Source organism: Protomyctophum parallelum (genome assembly GCF_964188405.1).
Source record: "Protomyctophum parallelum genome assembly, chromosome: 20".
NCBI lineage: Eukaryota > Metazoa > Chordata > Actinopteri > Myctophiformes > Myctophidae > Protomyctophum > Protomyctophum parallelum.
The window spans coordinates 26271011-26290633 of NC_139718.1; the positions used below are offsets into that span (position 1 = coordinate 26271011).

At 44.3% G+C, this 19623-nt stretch overlaps 1 protein-coding gene across 2 annotated transcripts in view; it reads left to right on the forward strand.

The window, feature by feature from the left end:
- mta1 (metastasis associated 1) overlaps positions 1–19623 on the forward strand; it is a 69720-nt gene that overhangs the window by 21462 nt on the left and 28635 nt on the right. For both annotated transcript variants that reach the window (XM_083792143.1, XM_083792144.1), the window contains exons 4-8: positions 9257–9383; positions 11968–12031; positions 12366–12483; positions 14363–14465; positions 19101–19200. In XM_083792143.1, coding sequence (XP_083648269.1) covers positions 9257–9383; positions 11968–12031; positions 12366–12483; positions 14363–14465; positions 19101–19200 — 512 coding nt within the window. The remainder of the gene's footprint in view (positions 1–9256; positions 9384–11967; positions 12032–12365; positions 12484–14362; positions 14466–19100; positions 19201–19623) is intronic.

Below are 19623 nucleotides of genomic sequence, written 5' to 3' on the forward strand. Positions count from 1 at the left end.
CAAGAGTGAGGGCAGGGTCTGAGGCCCCTTTGAGGGAGTACTATGGATCTTGGTAGGGAAAATATTTGATTAGTGACTCAAGGCAACTGCACGGCATTTCCACTGATCTATAGCAGAACAGAATTGTTATTGTTTCTCCGACCGTGAATATAGTATCTCCGATTGAGAGACCAATGCAAACCGTATATTTTGAACAAAGGCAGACAGCGATGTATCTTTCGTCACTGACCGTTGTTTCCGTGTTGTTGTCTCTCTGTGAATAGAGAGACAGAGAGATAATCCAAGTGCGTGTTCATTGGGTACTTTTACTTTCCTTTTCAACACGGAGCGACAGACTGCTGGTTGTAGGAAAGGCCTGTTGTGATTGGCCAGTAGTCGCAGACTACAGTACTTAGGTAGAAGACACAGAGGTAACTCCAGACTACAGTACTTAGGTAGAAGACACAGAGGTAACTCCAGACTACAGTACTTAGGTAGAAGACACAGAGGTAACTCCAGACTACAGTACTTAGGTAGAAGACACAGAGGTAACACCAGACTACAGTACTTAGGTAGAAGACACAGAGGTAACGCCAGACTACAGTACTTAGGTAGAAGACACAGAGGTAACACCAGACTACAGTACTTAGGTAGAAGACACAGAGGTAACACCAGACTACAGTACTTAGGTAGAAGACACAGAGGTAACACCAGACTACAGTACTTAGGTAGAAGACACAGTGGTAACGCCAGACTACAGTACTTAGGTAGAAGACACAGAGGTAACGCCAGTGGCGTATCTCGGCCAGAAAGCACAGGCGTAAACACCACTTCCACATACTCTGTGTGTGTGTGTGTGTGTGTGTGTGTGTGTGTGTGTGTGTGTGTGTGTGTGTGTGTGTGTGTGTGTGTGTGTGTGTGTGTGTGTGTGTGTGTGTGTGTGTGTGTGTGTGTGTGTGTGTGTGTGTGTGTGTGTGTGTGTGTGTGTGTGTGTGTGTGTGTGTGCATGTGTGCATACACTTTCTTTGTTTAGTGTATGCGTCACTCTGTGTCGTAAGTGTGGGTGCGTTGCGTGTGCTGATCAGCGGTGCTCGGGAGAGGTTCCTGTAGCGTTCAACACATTGCTGCTGCACCACACCTCTACATCATGGATGTAGTCTGGACTCCTTTTCTCTGCCCAGATAGGCCACTTGTTCAAAGAGAGAATGAGAGACAGACAGACAGACAACTGAAAATCGTTTGGTTGGGGGTGGGGACGTGAGAGGCCCCAATGGACTGAGACTGAATCGAGAATGGCTGGAAAGAATGAGAGGGTGCGGAAGAACGAATGAGTGAGTCACAAGCAGGGGAGAGAGAGTGTGTTTGCGTGTGTGCGCGCGCACGTGTGTGTGTGTTAGTTCTCAGTGGAGAGAAGCCCTCCTGACTGCAGCAGTTCTTCTATCAGGACTGACTGCAGACAGCATCCAGCCAGAATGCATGCACTATGCTATGTTCAGTGTGCGCGCGCACACACACACACTCCATATGCCTGCAGACAGCATCCAGCTAGAATGCATGCACTATGCTATGTTCAGTTAACCTGACGCTGCCAGATCCAAGAAGCTTGCTACACACATTTGTTTCACAGCTTATTGGGATCTGGGATCTCGGAAGCCAATTCGATGACGGGGCTGTTCCTTTTTTTCAAGATACTTGGTAGATGATTGGATGGGACCGTCTGTCTATCACCGTGTGGGCGTGCAAACACAACCAATCACAACAGCCGCTTCTATATAGCGTCACATCCGGTTTCGCACATATCCCACCCTTAGCTCACGCTGATTGGTTCGAACCGGGAGCGGTTCGGTGTTAGCTCAACCCCCTGAGCGATCTCAGATGGATGCTGTCTTGGGGAACATGGTTACTCAATACCGCCCCCATCTGGCAGAGTCAGGTTAATGTTTAGTGTGTGTGCGCGCACACGCGCACACACACACACACACACACACACACTCCATATGACTACAGACAGCATCCAGCTAGAATGCATGCACTATGCTACGTTATGCTATGCATGCACTATGCTACGTGTGTGTGTGTGTGTGTGTGCGCACGCACACACACACACACTCTCCATATGACTGCAGACAGCATCCAGCTAGAATGCATGCACTATGCTATGTTCAGTGTACACACACACACACACACACACACACACACACACACACACACACACACACACACACACACACTCCATATGACTGCAGACAGCATCCAGCTAGAATGCATGCACTATGCTATGTTCAGTGTACGCGCGCACACACACACACACACACACACACACACACACACACACACACACACTCCATATGACTGCAGACAGCATCCAGCTAGAATGCATGCACTATGCTATGTTCAGTGTGCACTGTGCGCACGCACACACACACTCTCCATATGCTTCCTCTGCAGTGCAAGCAGCCTATCAGTCTCTTTGGCCTGCAACTGTCCACGGTTTGTTGGCCCTTTTTTGTTGTGCTCTCCTCCATTCTGCAGTATATTATCCACTCGTGAATGAGGGTATTTGATTTGATTTTATTAGACGTCATGCAAGAAAAAACAAGTTGCATCATGTTCATCATGTTCATCTAGGAAGAGTCAAGATTAACACACATCTTCATTGTGGTCCTTGGTCTGGGACAAACTTACATTGCAATCACAATGGCGTCTAGTAGCCAAGGCCATAGATCATATTATGCTGTTATTTTGGGTTCAATATCTAGTTGGCTGATACAATATATTTAATATTTGATATCTGCTACTGGGGCGGGGGGGGGGGTGGGAGTTCTCTAGCAAAATGTAATTTCACCAGTGAGATCATGTTGGCCCAAAGCGAAAATGTGTGACTATTCAGATCATAGGTTTCACTCTCTCCACTGTTCTATACTATACCTATAGTATGCACAGTTACATTTAATCTAACTAACAAATCTTATGTGGGTCCCTTTATAGAAAGTATTTTCAAATCCGCAGCTTAATGCCTATCAATTTGGTGGCTCTTGACATTAAGACGTTTGAGTAAATCTGGTCTAGGCAATTAAACCCATTAACCCAACCACTTGAACCTGTGTGGATGGTGGGCTGTATGTTGGCTCTTCTTGGAGTGTAATGTGCTGCTGTTTGCTTGATTGCGTTCATGTCTCTATTTGCGTTAACATGTGTACATTTTGTTCATTGGGTGTATTTGTCTTTCCAGCAATGTGTTTTGTGTTTGCATGTCTGCATCCTTGTGTGTGTGTGTGTGTGTGTGTGTGTGTGTGTGTGTGTGTGTGTGTGTGTGTGTGTGTGTGTGTGTGTGCGCGCGCGTGCGCAGTGCACGCACGTGCATGTGTGCTAGATATACGTTTTTGTGTGTGTGTGTTCACGACCGCAGTCACAGTGGGGGCCTGGGATCTTATCTGTAACTATCTGGCAGCAGGGGAGTGGGAGACCACACAGCAACCCTGCACAGTAAGAACCAGAGTTTGACATCAATTTAACTGTGTGTGTGTGTAGAGATGTAAGGGTCCATGAGTTGCAAATGGATAAATTATTTCTCAGGATTTAAGAACCACCATGCTTATCTAATGAGGACTGTGTGAGTTAATTGTATTGTAATGCATGCACAATGTTGTGTGTGTGTGTGTGTGTGTGTGTGTGTGTGAGAGTGTGAGTGTTCTCCTTAGCACTAGGCTATCTATCCTCACGTGTAGAATACGTGCATGCACAGCGGCCCCAGATTGGTGGTAGTGATGTTAACGGTACATCCCCATGCTTCGGCGACTATATAAAACGGTTCTTCTAGTGTGTTTTCCATATGGACCGCTTAGTTCTGCCTATGCTCTGCCACAGCACGCAGCAGTCGGGCCACGGGCTTCCAGACATTTGCAATATGTGAAAAATGCATGGCAGGAATGGCTGCACACCGCATGGGTGTGGGCTGTATCCTGTCTGTGTTTCTGCAGCCGCAGACTCTCTTGCCACCAAGGACAAGCAGAAGAGGAGGAGGGGGTCGGTAGAAGTGGTGACGATGAGACTGAATCGTTTTTGTATGCGTGTGTGTGAGAGAGAGAGAGAGAGAGTGTGCTTGTGTATGCATGGTGAACTTGGGTTTTTTGCACTGAGGCCTATAGCAGGAATTGCTCAAGCGTCTATTTTAATTCTGTTCTGCTATGGATCAGTGGAAATGGCGTGCGGTTGCCTTGAGTCACTGATCAAATATTTTCCCTACCAAGATCCATAGTACTCCCTCAAAGGGGCCTCAGACCCTGCCCTCACTCTTGGCCCCGCCCCTGTTACCAGGGCAGCCTCCTGAGTGGCTGGTCACAGTGGCAGAAATGTCATGTCAACCTCCCTTGCACCTCCCCTCAGATGTTTGAATTAGCTATGACTCAAACTTTGTCTATTTTTGAGGCATGGCTCCTAGTTCCCATAAACAAAAGACAACAGTGTTGCCAACTAACTGATTTATGAAAGTGCAACCAGTTATCAGGTTGAAGCATGGTCTGTGAGACAAAACACCACAGTGTGGAGTGGAAATGTATAGGTGAAAACATTTTGTCAATCTTTAGGTTGCATTCAAAGTGACTTGCTCCTCCTGGTGCACTGACAGGCAGTGACCAATGACGTCAGTGACCAATGACAGTCAGTGACCAATGACGTCAGTGACCAATGATGTCAGTGACCAATGACAGGCAGTGACCAATGACGTCACATAACTATGACGCATAACTCTTACACATTATAAAATGTAATTAAAATATTGAAAGATTGTATACACAATCTGTGAAAACAAAATGCATGGAGGTACTTCCTTGGCCTACTGGCGGCGTGCACAAGATATTTGGCACTGATTGATCCAGCTGTTTGTAAGATTAGCCCTGGGCAAACAAACACTCACACAGATATGTGTATACACACACACACACACACATATGTGTATACACACACACACACACACACACACACACACATGTGTATACACACACACACACCCGCACATATACGGACGGCGGTGGCTCAGGGGTAGAGTGGCCGGATGGGAACCACAAGGTTACCAGTTCGAACCTGGGCTCCCCCAGAGTTAGTGTCGAAGTGTCCTTGAGCAAGATACTGAACCCCTAATTGCTCCCGATGTGCAGGTTGGTGCCTTGCATGGTTTCCTCTGTAAATGCCTTGGTATATAAATTTACCATTTATACCCCGCGCACACACACACACACACACACGCACACACACACACACACACACACACACACACACACACACACACACACAACACGACACCCCATTTGTAGATGGCTCACATCCTCCAGAGCCACACTGAAAAATAAAAGAGCAAAGCCCATGCACTCATGAGTTCCCTGTATACACCTTTTTATCTACTGACAACTTCAGGGAGCTCTGATGAAGGTTCACATGGGATTAAAACGTCAATAGAGGAAGAGGTTCTGTGAATTCTTGCTTCACAAAGAAAACTGGTTAATTTAGAGCGGTAGACAGACAAACACACATGCTTCCCGGGCAGCTCAATATGCTATTCTCGCAAACATTTATGTAACATGTTTACCTTCGTCCCAGTGAAAACAGCAGCCAATGGTTTCTGCAACTGAACAAGGGAAAACTGGACAATCCTCAACTCAGTTTCACATCTGGTGTAGACAAGGTCATATCTGGGTCACACCATTAGGGATGACCTTAGTGATGATGATGTTAAAAGACAGTACTGTAAATTGTATGCACAAGCCAACATGTCTCGTAAATTTTATGTGATGTCAAGATCGCCCTTTTTTTAAAGCTTACTGTACACCAGGGGTTCTCAACGTTTTTGGCTGGGGACCCCCGGAAATGCTTTGGCCATGTCTCGCAAAAATAACCTTATTAATAGAGACAATATATAATAAATGAATACTTAAACCAGATATAAAGTTTATGCATGCACCACGTACTATGTAAACTCCATATTTCCATTTTCCAGCCATTCAGTTGCAAAAATGTATGTTTTTCTTTTGTTGCTGTTCCGGTTGTGTTGTCCCCTGTGTTGTTTTTTTAATGGACCTATTATGGTCTGAAATAAAGATTGATTGAATGTGTTTTCACACAGTTAAATCCTCAGTGTTGATTTACCCATTTTTAATGCCAAATTTGCCAATGTAACCAAATGGATCCTTAAGGGTCCTTTGCTTACATTTGTACACTCTGTGCCAATGTAACACTGAGGATTTGCAGTTGCACGTCAATCAAGCAACATCATTGCTGTCCCATTTCCAAGTTAGTGGACATATGCTCTAATTACACAAGTAGTACGTTCTATGGACATACTGCTGTTACCAAAAAAATACGATAATAGAGGGAGCACCTCTATCGATCGGTTATCGGACAATCTTCACTCCAAATGACTTGATCGGTGATCGTCACCTGAACTGGAGAAACCGATCTTTTACACCATTTAAGTGGTATAAACGTCAATCAGATATATAGTAGAATATCGTTTTCCATCTTTGTGACAGGCCTAAACATTCTCCCCTTCCTCCCCACACACAGGAACAGCTTGACGTGGGTTTTGACATACTAGAGTGGTACTCGTTGGGCACTGGCCTACTTGGAACGATGCAACTTGTAAATGCATGCCCCACCCAGTTAATGTCTATCTCTTTTATGCCCATATATGGAGTTATTTGTCAGGCATTCCCAAATATTGAGTATATGCAGATGACATAAGATTGTGATGTCGGAACAGGCTAGCTCCATATATGGAGATGTCCATAACCTGGGCAGGGGCCGTGTCCAGAGCCCGGGAAGAGGCTTTTGTGCCTCCGATGGACTTGACACCGGGCACTGCACTCCCTGTGGTGGTGTGGAACGCATGTGTCAAATTTGAAGTCGGTGGGGCGAACGGTTCTCGAGTTATATGGATTACAGGCGTACGCACACGCGTACGTACACACAGAGACGTGGTGCATTTATATTAGGATAATTATTTTGGTAATATTTAAAATTTAAGTTAAAGATCGGTATCGGCCGATCGTGAGAAAAACAATCGGTGATCGGGATCTGTCCCAAAAATCCTGATCGGAGCACCTCTAAACGGTATGAACAGTGGACATGAGTGAACCCCTCCTGCCATCTCCCGGTGCACTGTATCCTAGAGGTACCACCTCCTGATTTACTGTATCATGGAGCTCCTGCCACCTCCTGAACCCTGATGCTGCCACCTCCTGATGCACTGTATCCCGGAGGGGAAGTCATTCAGTTCTAGTAATCACGCTCTCCTTGCCTCCTCTCCTCTTCTCTCCCAGACCTCGGGTCTCCCCTTTCCTCTCTCCCTCTGCGTTCCCTTGCCCTGGCCCAGTAAGGCGACTCATTCATCAATAATTGATAATTGGTTGGGACAGGTGAGATGGAGAGGCAATTTGTGGAGAGTATGGTGTGGGTGCACTGCCAGGAGATTGTCTCAGAGAACAAGAGAGGAGGAGAGGGAGGGGGGGGGGGGGAAGAGAGGAAGGGGCTGAGGAAAGGACCAGCTGGGGTGAGAGGGTGAGTGAAGAGGGTACAGGAAAGGGGCAAAGAGGTGTGTGTGTTGGGGTGTTCCAAGGACTGTCTAAAGAGGACAAGAAGCGAAGACCGTACGGGCGACGCCATGTTGCTCACATGGTGCTCCATGGAAGGAAAGAAACATGCGCAGTTGCAGACCAAGGAAGCTGAACGCGGAAGTGTTGGCTGCATAAAGCCCATTGCGCATGTTTCTTTCCTTCCATGGAGCACCATGTGAGCAACATGGCGGCGCCCTTACGGTCTTCGCTTCCCGTCCTCTTTATACAGTCCTTGGGGTGTTCAAGGAAATGAGAATGGGGAAAGGGGGAGATGTCAGAGGCTTCCTGCTACATGGCCCTGCCCTGGAGGCATACATGTACTGTAAACACACACACATACACACACACACACACACACACACACACACACACACACACTTTATACTGCATTCAGACACACATGGCCATTAGACTCACCCATGAACTGTGACCCCATCCCCTGTTATCTACCTCTCATTTTACAACTCAACACATTCTCCCCTCTGGACCTGCTATTACCTGTCATCGCCTTTTTTTTCTTTTTCTTTTTCTTTCTACGTTTTAACTGACCCGTTATTTTGTGGAGGAAAATGGAAGCAGCTTGCGCTGTGGTGTGTGTGCGGGTGGGTGGGCTCATGCTGGGCAATGATGGTGTGTGTCTGAGCGAGTGAGCGAGTGAAGGAGTTTTTATTGATTTTGGTTGCACATCTCTTCTCCCTGAAAATCCCTTGATTGCTTTTGTTCTGCTCCCTGTCTCCCTCTCGCTCCCTCTAATGAAACTCCAAATGAATTGGAGCACGCTCTGACTAGTCTCTCTCTCTCGCTCGGTCTCTTTCGGTTTCCACAATGCTCTCCCTTCATGATTTCTGTCTTTTTCTGGTGTCTGTCTCTGTCTGTCTCTGTCTCTTGCTTCATCCCCATTCCTCCCTCTCTCTCTCCACTCTCGATTTGTCTCTTTCTGAATCTGATTTTGTCATCTCCTTTCTCCATCTCCGTCGCGCTTCCTTTCCGTCTCATCCTCTATCCGTGTGTTCTGTCTCCTCCGTCTTCCTCTCCTTTAAAGAGGAGGATGAGATGTGTAGGCTACCAACAGAAGCTGAACCTGTTCTCACCCCCAGTGACTCAGACACCTGACTGACTCATAAAGCTTTACCTCCCAACAACAACAACCAACCAGCATAGGGCTGTGAAGTTCTGTTCTCTTAAAGTTGTGTTCTGTTCTCTTAGTCTCTTACATGTGTGCTCCGTTTTCAATAAGTGCTCTACATTCAATTGTTTTCTTCTGCTGTAGGCGTGTGTGTGTGGGTGTGTTTGTGTGTCTGTATGTATAGGTGTGTCTGCTGCTTATAGGTTTTCCGGTAAAAAAATTCCCCCCCACCTTGGTAGCCACAGAAACGTCTCTACTTTTGCTTAAAAGAAAAGACATTTCATGCCATTGCCTGGCCCTGTATTTTAAATGGTCAAATAAATATTTCATTAAGGAATATAATATGCCTTTTGTATTCTTTCTGTAAATCAGCAAATAGTAATCGTCCAGCTTAGACCGCTCTCTGCCTCACCTGGTGGAGCGAGAGAGCGGCGCACACACACACACACACACACACACACACACACACACAAATGTTTAAAAACATGAAAATGTGTTGGATCTCAACGGTATGTTTGACTGTTTGACCCTTGAACCCACCTAGGGGAACTGGAGGAGGAGATGGAGAACCCAGAGATGGTGGACCTACCAGAGAAACAGAAACATCAGCTCAGGCACAGAGAGCTCTTTCTTTCCCGGCAGCTTGAGTCCCTACCTGCAACGCACATCAGGTAGGTGTCCATGTACAGTACTGTACAGTAGTCTCCTACCTGCCACACACATCAGGTAGGTGTCCATGTACAGTACTGTACAGTAGTCTCCTACCTGCCACACACATCAGGTAGGTGTCCATGTACAGTACTGTACAGTAGTCTCCTACCTGCCACACACATCAGGTAGGTGTCCATGTACAGTACTGTACAGTAGTCTCCTACCTGCAACACACATCAGGTAGGTGTCCATGTACAGTACTGTACAGTAGTCTCCTACCTGCCACACACATCAGGTAGGTGTCCATGTACAGTACTGTACAGTAGTCTCCTACCTGCAACACACATCAGGTAGGTGTCCATGTACAGTACTGTACAGTAGTCTCCTACCTGCCACACACATCAGGTAGGTGTCCATGTACAGTACTGTACAGTAGTCTCCTACCTGCAACACACATCAGGTAGGTGTCCATGTACAGTACTGTACAGTAGTCTCCTACCTGCCACACACATCAGGTAGGTGTCCATGTACAGTACTGTACAGTAGTCTCCTACCTGCAACACACATCAGGTAGGTGTCCATGTACAGTACTGTACAGTAGTCTCCTACCTGCCACACACATCAGGTAGGTGTCCATGTACAGTACTGTACAGTAGTCTCCTACCTGCCACGCATCACACAATGTAGGTTTCCATGTATTGTCATGTGCTTAGTCAGATGAGTGGTGAGTGCATAGGGCCATAAGCCACGTCATTGCAGCATTGGTCAAGACTGGATTAAAAGTGGGCAACTACCCCTGGAGTGGACCCCCAGGAGTCGCGTGACTATTGGGTTTGGCGAAATTTGATTAGATTTGATTAAATGCAAATGTGTTTGGATAATATGCACCAATCATACAGGCCTAAATAGTGGCATTGCCTTAGTTATTGTTCTTGAAGTGGTGTCAAGTAGAAGTAGAACAATCAAAGTCAGACAATGAACCCAAAAGTAAAAGCTCACCTCAAAACATACTCCTGCTGCTGTATACAGCATCACAATAATGGTAAATAAATCTCATCATGCTAAAATGTCTACATGTTTATGGCCATATAGTACCTATACAATAGGTGAAATAAGAGTGAAATAGCAGTCAATATGAGGTTGGTCAAGTTTGTTCATTATCTAAAAGGATGCTTGATAATGTCCACATGTAGCCCTTTGTTACAAAATAGCTGTGGAAACCTGGTTTTATTTACTGTGCAGGGCTTACATCTGGTCTAAATCCCACCCACTGTATGCACTAATTTCCATACACATACATACACGCACACAAACTGTTTCCGTATCCTCCCCACAACGGATGGTGATTTACTTAACAGTACTAACTAAGTAGCACTAACAGACGTATCTGTTCAATGTATTACACACATGCTGTCTATAAAAACACAAACACTGTGCCTATGTGTCTATCTCCATGCCCCGGGGAGCCATCCAGAAAATGTAACACTGTCTCTCTCTGTTAACGACGCACACAAACAGAAGCAACCATGTCTAAGACAGAGTAGCTAGGTTAGCTAGCTAGCTTCGAGAGAACACACACACACACACACACACCAAATCAGATGATGTGTTTTTCATTATCCTACAAACTAAAGAAACTCCTCCTATTTGGCGTTCAAAGGCCTCAAGTCCAGGGTCTTCGAAACAGGGGTTTGATTTATCATTTTGCCAAATTATATTTGCTCCGAGCTGGAAGTGGTGTGTCTAATCAGTTAAATAATTAAGGCCTATTCATAGTCTGGATTTTCGGTGGCGAGGTGACCACCGCTCCGGTGGTGAGCTGACCACCGGAGCTGAAATAACGTTGAGCGGTGGTGAGTAAAAACAGAGAGAAGGGCTGGAGCGGTGGCGGTGGTTTGCTCTTCACCGCGGCTCGTGACGTCATGTTGTAGTTCGGTGGTCACCCCACCACCGTAAATCCAGACTATGTATGAGCCTTTAGAATTTGAAACGGGAGCAGTTGGTGTTGGTGAAACAGACTGCTGATTGCTTGACTGAGTCAAATAGCTGGAGCTGCTCTGATCGGAACACAAAATCAATCTCACCACGGCAATCTAGAGAGATTGACATGTAAAGTCAACTCCCAGACGGTTTTACCTGAGAGTAGCTGCTTTCATCTCTTTCTACTTATATAATACTAATAACCTGCCGACCGGACCATAAGCCCATGAACTGTCTGATATTCTGTATTTAATGTCTTTCATGTCTTTCCTTCCTCTGCTTTTCTCCCTATATCTTTCCTTGGCCTCCTCATTCGTTCCTTTTCTTAATCTTATTTCCTGCTTCCTTCCCTCCTCCCTGTCACCCTTCCTTCCTTCGTCCATTCTTCCATTCCTTTTCTCAATCCTTCTCCCCTTTCCATCGCTCCTTTTTGCTTAATTCTGTTTCTCTCTGTTCTTGCTTTCCTTCTTTCCTCCCTTCCTTCGATCCTCCATCCTTCCCTTCTACAATTTCTTCCCATATTTTCTTCCACTTGTTGCATTGTTTCTTAATTCCTCCTTTTTTGCTCCCTCCCTCCCTCCCTCCTTATGCCCTCCGTTGCTCACTGTGATTGGCTGATTCCAGGGGGAAGTGCTGTGTGACCCTGCTAAATGAGACGGAGGCTCTGAAGTCTTACCTGGACAGAGAGGTATGCATGTAATACCAACTCCCCATCTGTATTATGCAGTGGCGTCTCTTCATTTGTAACAATTTGTATTAGTTTGTAGCACGTGTGTGTGTGTGTGTGTGTGTGTTTGAGAGTTTGGAGAGTCTCACTGGCCGATGAATTATTCAGCGTGTTGACCCAGAATGTTCTTTTCACGCACAGTAATGAGGAGACAGGAGACTAGCAGAGTGGGAAAACACACACACACACACACACACACACAGTCACACTTTTCTCTACTCCTGCAAATATCTCTCTGTCTGTCTGTACGTCCTCGCATGTTTAAAAAAAAATCACACCATCTTTATTTTCCCAGGATGCCTTCTTCTACTCGCTAGTGTACGACCCTCAGCAGAAGACGCTGCTGGCTGATAAGGGGGAGATACGCGTAGGGAACAAATACCAGGCTGACATCACAGACTTCCTAAAAGAAGGTATGTGTACATTTTCTACAAGTACCGAAGTCCTGACGTCACTTGCTTATCCCCTGGGTTGCGGAAGTAATTTCTCTAGAATCATCATCTTAGAATTGTCTTATAAAAGTTGTGGTCGAAATATAAACAAACTGTCTCTGCGATATTATTAGGGAGTTAGTAGACGGTAGTTAGTCACTCATATTCTTTTTACTGGTGAAAATTTAACTTAATTCCGTGGCAGTAACCATGACTATTCTCGCCGTCAGTTTATTCTTCATATCCATACGAGTGAATCCGCCGGGATCATTTGTTTATTTTTGGAACACAAGTCTATGGGAAATCAGAATGGCGGAAACCCAGGTAGCATGTGTAAATTACGTCAGACCTTGCGTCCCCAGGAGTTGACTCTGTTGCATGAAGATACCATGGAGGTTTATAAACCGCTTCGAGCATAATGGCGTATTGGTACTACGTTAATTTCTTTGTCTCTTTTCTTTTCTTTTCTTTTTCTCTGTACTCGTTCATGCTACTTCCGTGTTCCATAACAGTGACATCACATGATCACTGTCGAATCCTTGGCATCTTTATCGCAGCCTTACTGTAGTTTCAGCACCTTTTTCCCCCGATGAAAGTAGAGACTGACGTCTTTCTTTTGAGATATTTGGTCTTTACATAGTCGTAGAACAAAATATTACTATAATATAGTTTAGATGTTCCAATTCTGAATAATTAAGATAGTTTTCTAATGGTATTTGTACAGTTCTTGTAATGCCAGCATAAAATGAAGAACAGTTAAACGTTTAAATGTCAGTTCACCTATACAGGTGTACAGTGGGGTTGTGGCTCTGTACAGATATGAGCGTAACCTAAACCAGTGCAAACAATATTAACAGTGCAAGTCAATATAGTGAAACAGAACAGTAGTAGAAAGTTATCAAACCCAGCTATGACAGTCAAAGCCAAACCATAATATGCAAATGGTAAAGTAACAAAATTAAAAAAAGTAAGCGAGATACCATGGCAACTGAAGCATTCCAAATGAAAAGCAGATAATATCTATGCACTTCACATATTCTGTGCTCCCAGCTTTTTGGCTGAGAAGGGATCTACTAATTCCTCTTGTCACCCTGCTTGAACTAAACTAGTTCCACAGCACTGGGACGTATTATAGGTTATGTATATACAAGTAGGGCTGCAACTGTCGATTATTTTCTTGGAGATTTTATCGATTACAATCTTTTTGAGCAGTGCATACTGCTCCAATGACTGGCTTTGTGTGTCTGTATGTGTGTTTCACAAAAAAAATAACTAAGGTTGAAAATTCTATTAAGTCAACAACTGTGTTTGACACCAAAGGCACCACTCACTTCACATTATGGTGTGATTTTTTTTTCTTTTTTTTTTTACATTTCTTAATTTTTTCTTTAATTTTGTTAATGAATCGACTTTGTGGGCTTGTAGATTTGTAGGCTATTTCTGCCTTTTTAATCGATTTAACGATTATTATTTTATAATATATTAAATTGATTAGATTGATCAATCGTTGCATTCCTATATTCAAATGTTTGTCTAAAAAACTGACAATTTAGATCAGAGGTGCTCGCCTCAAGGTGACGATGGGATCGCATATTGTTAATGGGAAAAAATAGAAACATTGTCTGTTTTGAGTCAAATCAGTTCATTGGGGAGGTTTGTGTAATTGGAGGGAAGGATAGGTGTCACCAGTTTGATTTCATATTTAGGCATGCGTCTGTTTCGGGTTATATTTAGATTGCTGTTAGAGTAAGGGCATGTGGAATGAATGTGGAATGAATGTAAGTCAACAACAGTGTCTCTCTCTCTCTCTCGCTCGCTCTCGCTCTCTCTTTCCCCCCCCCCCCCCCCCCCCCCCCACCAGGTGAGGAGGATGGCAGAGAGCTGTCTAAGCTGGAAGAGCGGGTGTGGGACCCCAGCAGTGGTTTGACAGAAAAACAGATCGAACAGTTCTTAGTTGTGGCTCGGTAAGAACCAAATCATGAATCTTAACTACTGTGGGGCAGACAGGCATACCTCCATGGGCCAAGGCTCCATGAGCAGTCAGAAATGCAGGGTTTTTATTTTCCCCAAATTCCAAACTCCAGTACAGATTTGACAGTGCAAAAAGGCATATAGCAATAATAATACTGGACAAAAATGTAAAAATGACATAATGAATATGAACACCTGAGCATACACTAATGAACAAACCCCAACTGGATAAGAACTCTCTTCAGGCTATACCTTGATCACACAATGCCCTGTAGCTCTCCCTCAGGGATGTTATCTGTGTTCCTGCCCACATCTAACTAACTAGTCTGTCCCTGCAGCCTCCCTTAAATAGTGGATCCTACCACAGGACACGGAATCAATTAGCAACATTTCCTCTCAATAAATACTTTCTTTTTTTTGTCACTTAAAATTTTTACGAATTTTTGAACAATACAATAGAAAAAGAAAGAACTAGAAAAAGTGCCCTTCCGGGCACAGGTCTCCACCAGGTTATCCACAGATCTGTGCAGTTAGAGGTAAAAACACTTTTCGGCCAGTTATAGCGCCACCTTGAGGCTGAGTTGAAATTGTTCATGTGGCATTTCGTCCTCGGCCTAGTGGGAATGTGGGTGCACAATTTCAGGGAAATGACGCGATGTGTTCATGATTTGCAGCATTTTGTTTGAAACTGAGCACTCCTGTGAACTTTGGAAGCCAATCTTAACCAATCAGGATGGAGTCTGATAAATCTGAAAGACCCGTTTCGTTGAATGGCTCTAGAGAGACTGTGTACCAATTTGCGTGATGTTTGGACAAAATCTGTAGGTGTACTGTGCAAAAACTTGTTTTGCACAAAGCGGCCTCCTGGTGGCGCTATAACAGGCCGTTCTGGAAAGTTTGGGGCAGAGGTTCATGGTTGGCATCCAGGGAGTGTGTGTGCAAAATATGGCATTGAAAAACTTGTTTTGCACAAAGCGGCCTCCTGGTGGCGCTATAACAGGCCGTTCTGGAAAGTTTGGGGCAGAGGTTCATGGTTGGCATCCAGGGAGTGTGTGTGCAAAATATGGCATCGACCGGGTTAACGGTGGCCGAGATTAGCTGTTCACGGACACACACACACACACACACACACACGGACACGCGGACGGACGGAGTGCAAAACATACTCTCCCCACATGCCTTCGGCCTGGTGGAGACAAAAACACATATATTGAATTGAATTGAAAACTTTATTTCAGACACAATGGGTGAATGGGTCCATATACAAACAACGGGGAAAAACATGACAGTAAATACAAAACAACAACACAGAGATATCAGGCTATTTTCACTCCAGGCAGTCCTTGTCAATTAAAAACATATAAACATTTCCAGAAACATGAGGAGTAGACTGTGTCACTCTGTGTGATCCCCGTTAAGGCCATAATTAATACATTCTTTGATTCCCTCAGTCTACACATGAATCTAAGTATATAGTACAAACAAATTCCTAGGCATTTACAAAAATATTCCTAGGCATTTACTGTTGCTCCTCATTCCCCCATTCCCTTAAATGTTGTCCATTTGGACCATTTGCCCTCCATTTGTTCTTCCTGCAGTCTCAGACGGTGTATCAGTATCTCCATGAGATGTATCTCCTGAATCAACTCCTCCCATTGTCCCTGTGTTGGAGCTTCCATCTGTCCCCATTTCCTTGTGATAGATTTCTTTCCTGCCGCCAATATTATATTAGCAAACAATCAGTGAACATTTAAATTCCAACACCCAAGTTTAAAACGATAACCATTTTGCATGTTACAGTACAGTTCCATGTGTATTTGTATGTAAGGCACGGATTTCCCTGTGACAGTGTGTATGTAAATATCATTATAAAATGTTTTTACACACACACACACACACACACACACACACACACACACACACACACACAGAGGAATTGTGACATTAAAACGGCCTCAGTAATCCGGGGATTAGACATTTTCCCATTGCAAAGTAACTTTTGTTGCTAAGCAATATTTGCCAAATGTCTTCTCATTGGCTGAACATTTATTATTTGCCTGGCAACAATACATTATTGAACCATCTATGAGGAAACATTGCATATTTGGGACATCACTGATTTCTGCAAGTTTGACCCTACAATATACAGCTCCATCTCAATTCATTAGAATATTTTGTAAAAGTAAATTTTCTTCTGTAATATAATTCAAAAAGTGAAACTGTCATTTATTATTCATTGTGCATAAAGTGAAGTATTTAAAAAAAAATGTTTTAATCTAGATGATTATCGCGTACAGCTCATGGAAATCTCAATGAATTTGAATATTTTACGAGACCACTAAATTATTTTTAAACGAGAAATGTCGACCATCTGAAAAGTATATTATTAATGTATTAATACTTGGTCTGGGCTACTTTTGAACAAATTATTTCATCAATGGGGCGTGGCATGGAGGTGATCAGCCTGTGGCACTGTTGAGGTGTTATGGAAGCCCAGGTTTGCTTTGATGACAGCCATAAATTAATTTGTATTGTTCAGTCTCATGTCTTACACCTTCCTCTTGACAATACAACCTAAATTCTCTGTGGGGTTCAGGTCAGGCCAGTTGGCTGGTCAGTTAAGCACAGTAATACCATGGTCAGTACACCAGTTACTAGTAGTTTTGGCACTTCTGTGGGCAGGTGCCAAATCGATCTGGAAAGGAAAATTAGCATCTCCATGAAGCTTGTCAACATACTGAAGCACAATGTACTCTAGAATGTACTATACTACTATAGAATATATGAAAGTTTCACTTTTTGAATTATATTACAGAAGGAAATTTACAAAATATTCTAATTCATTGAGATGGTAGGGTCAAATTGCAGAAATCAGTGATGTCACACACACACACACCTACACTGTGTATATATTGTATTATGTCTTTATGGCCCCTTTTCCACTATGGGGTGGAACCAGAACCAGAACCAGAACTTTCCAGGACCCAGAACTACCAAGAACCATGTGTAGTTCCAGAACCAAGTTCTGCTTCCGTTTCCATATAACCAGAACCCAGAACCTGTTAAGTCTGCCCCCCCCCCCCCCCCCCCTATTCCCCCACTGCTGAGTAGCTTGGCCGGCAGGGCCCCCTCCCCCTTGGCACGGCCGGGGGGGTCCCGGAATACAGAGATATTCATGTTTAAATAATGACTGGTTATTATTCAACAGTGGTGGAAAGTAGCTATGTATATAGTATTCTACTTAAATACATTTCGGCCATTTGAAAATAGACAAACTACAAGCTCGATGAGACACGTGAGCTTGTAGATTGTCTATTTTCAAATTTATTTGCTTTATTGTACTTTTTTAAACCAATAATATGAACATATTTTTATATGCCACATGTGCCACAGCTGTGGCAGCCACATGCCACAGCTGTCACATATATTTCTTATACATAATAGATATACTGTATATGCACATACTGTAGTTTATATGAACATGGATATATGCAGAATACATTATATATAGGCTATATTTGCCGATATGGATTTCCTTTCCATGTGGGGAGTGGGACAACAGTAAAACACCCGTTTTAAATGCATTCGACCAGTTGTTGTTTACCTGTCTACAATATTTTGCTTAAACTGCAAGAGAAAAATATATCTCATATGGGCTATAGCTCATATGATGATAAATGATAGCCCACCTTTTGAATATAGCATTTAACATTGTGTGGGTTGCAAATATAGTGCCTCTTGAGCAGATTGAGCAAATTGTGCCATAACATCCAGTCCAGTTGTAATGTCAATATCAAGAAATGTGCAAATACAAATCATTTAACCGTTGTGCTAGTTGAATTTAATTCTTCCAATGTGTAGTATTGTGTACTGTATTGTACTGTATTGTAGCACATTTCTAGTAATGATATGCCTAATGCCTTGCCCTGAAAAAGAAAGAAAATTCTGTTCTGGCAATTTAGAATAGATTATATGGCGCTCTCGCGCGCGAGCACACGCACGCAAACACATACACGCACGCACGCAAACGCAAACACATACACACACACACACACACACATCTGCAGTTAGCCTAGCTGTTAGCTGTAGTGTAGAACAACAACTGCAAGCAAACAACTCGTCGCGACAGCTTTATGGCTCTCTCTCTCTCTCCCTCACGCACACACAAGCTCTGTCTCTCCCTCTCTCGTGGCCATAGTGTTTCTGTGTGCTTTTCCAGGTTATTTTTCTGTGTGTCCGCTGTCGCTGTGTCGCACTTAGGAGTTTAAAATGTGCGCTGTTGTGTTGTGTGCGCTTCTCCTCGCTCCGGTCTCCTCAGTGCTCAGAGTGCTGTCACCTCAGCTCGACCAATCGAGAGCAGCAGCGCTGCTGGCCCCGCCCATAGGTTCCCAGAACTCAGCGTTAGTACTACCTCAAAAGCAGGGCCGAAAAAAGGTTCTGAGAACCTGGTCTGAAACCGTGCCGTACCGCGCTGTGCGCTGTGGAAACAAACCCAGAACTAAAAAAAATAGGTTCAGGTTCTGGATAGTTCTGGTTCCACCCCATAGTGGAAAAGGGGCCTAAGTCTGTCTACATTTCTCTCTTTCTTTCACTCTGTCTGTCGGTACTGGTCTGTCTGTCTCTCACAGTTCAGTAGGTACGTTCGCTAGGGCCCTGGACTGCAGTAGTTCGGTCCGGCAGCCCAGCCTTCACATGAGCGCTGCAGCAGCCTCCAGAGACATCACCTTAGTAAGATCAATTCTCTCTCACACACACACTCTCTCTCTCACACACACACACACATGTGCACTGGAGTTAAGTCTGAATCACACCGTAGGTGAAGAGCACGGGAGAGAAACTGGTAATCAAGTGAAATGCTTGTAGCTTGTGTGTGTGTGTGTTTTACTGATTGTCAAGGGTTATGTCTGGTTATCCTTAACAAGTGATCTTCACCAGGCCCTTGCAGCCCCGTGTGGGTCCATTCTGCCCCAGTTCTGCTTCTCATATATAAAACATCCAGGAGAGGCCTCCAAGCTACAGACATGTACTGTACACACACACACACACACACACACATGCTCGCGCGCGTGCGCGATGCATGCACTCCCTCTCCCTCCCTGCTAAGCCTTACACAGGGGATACACACAAAGACTCCACGACTCCAAGTTGTTA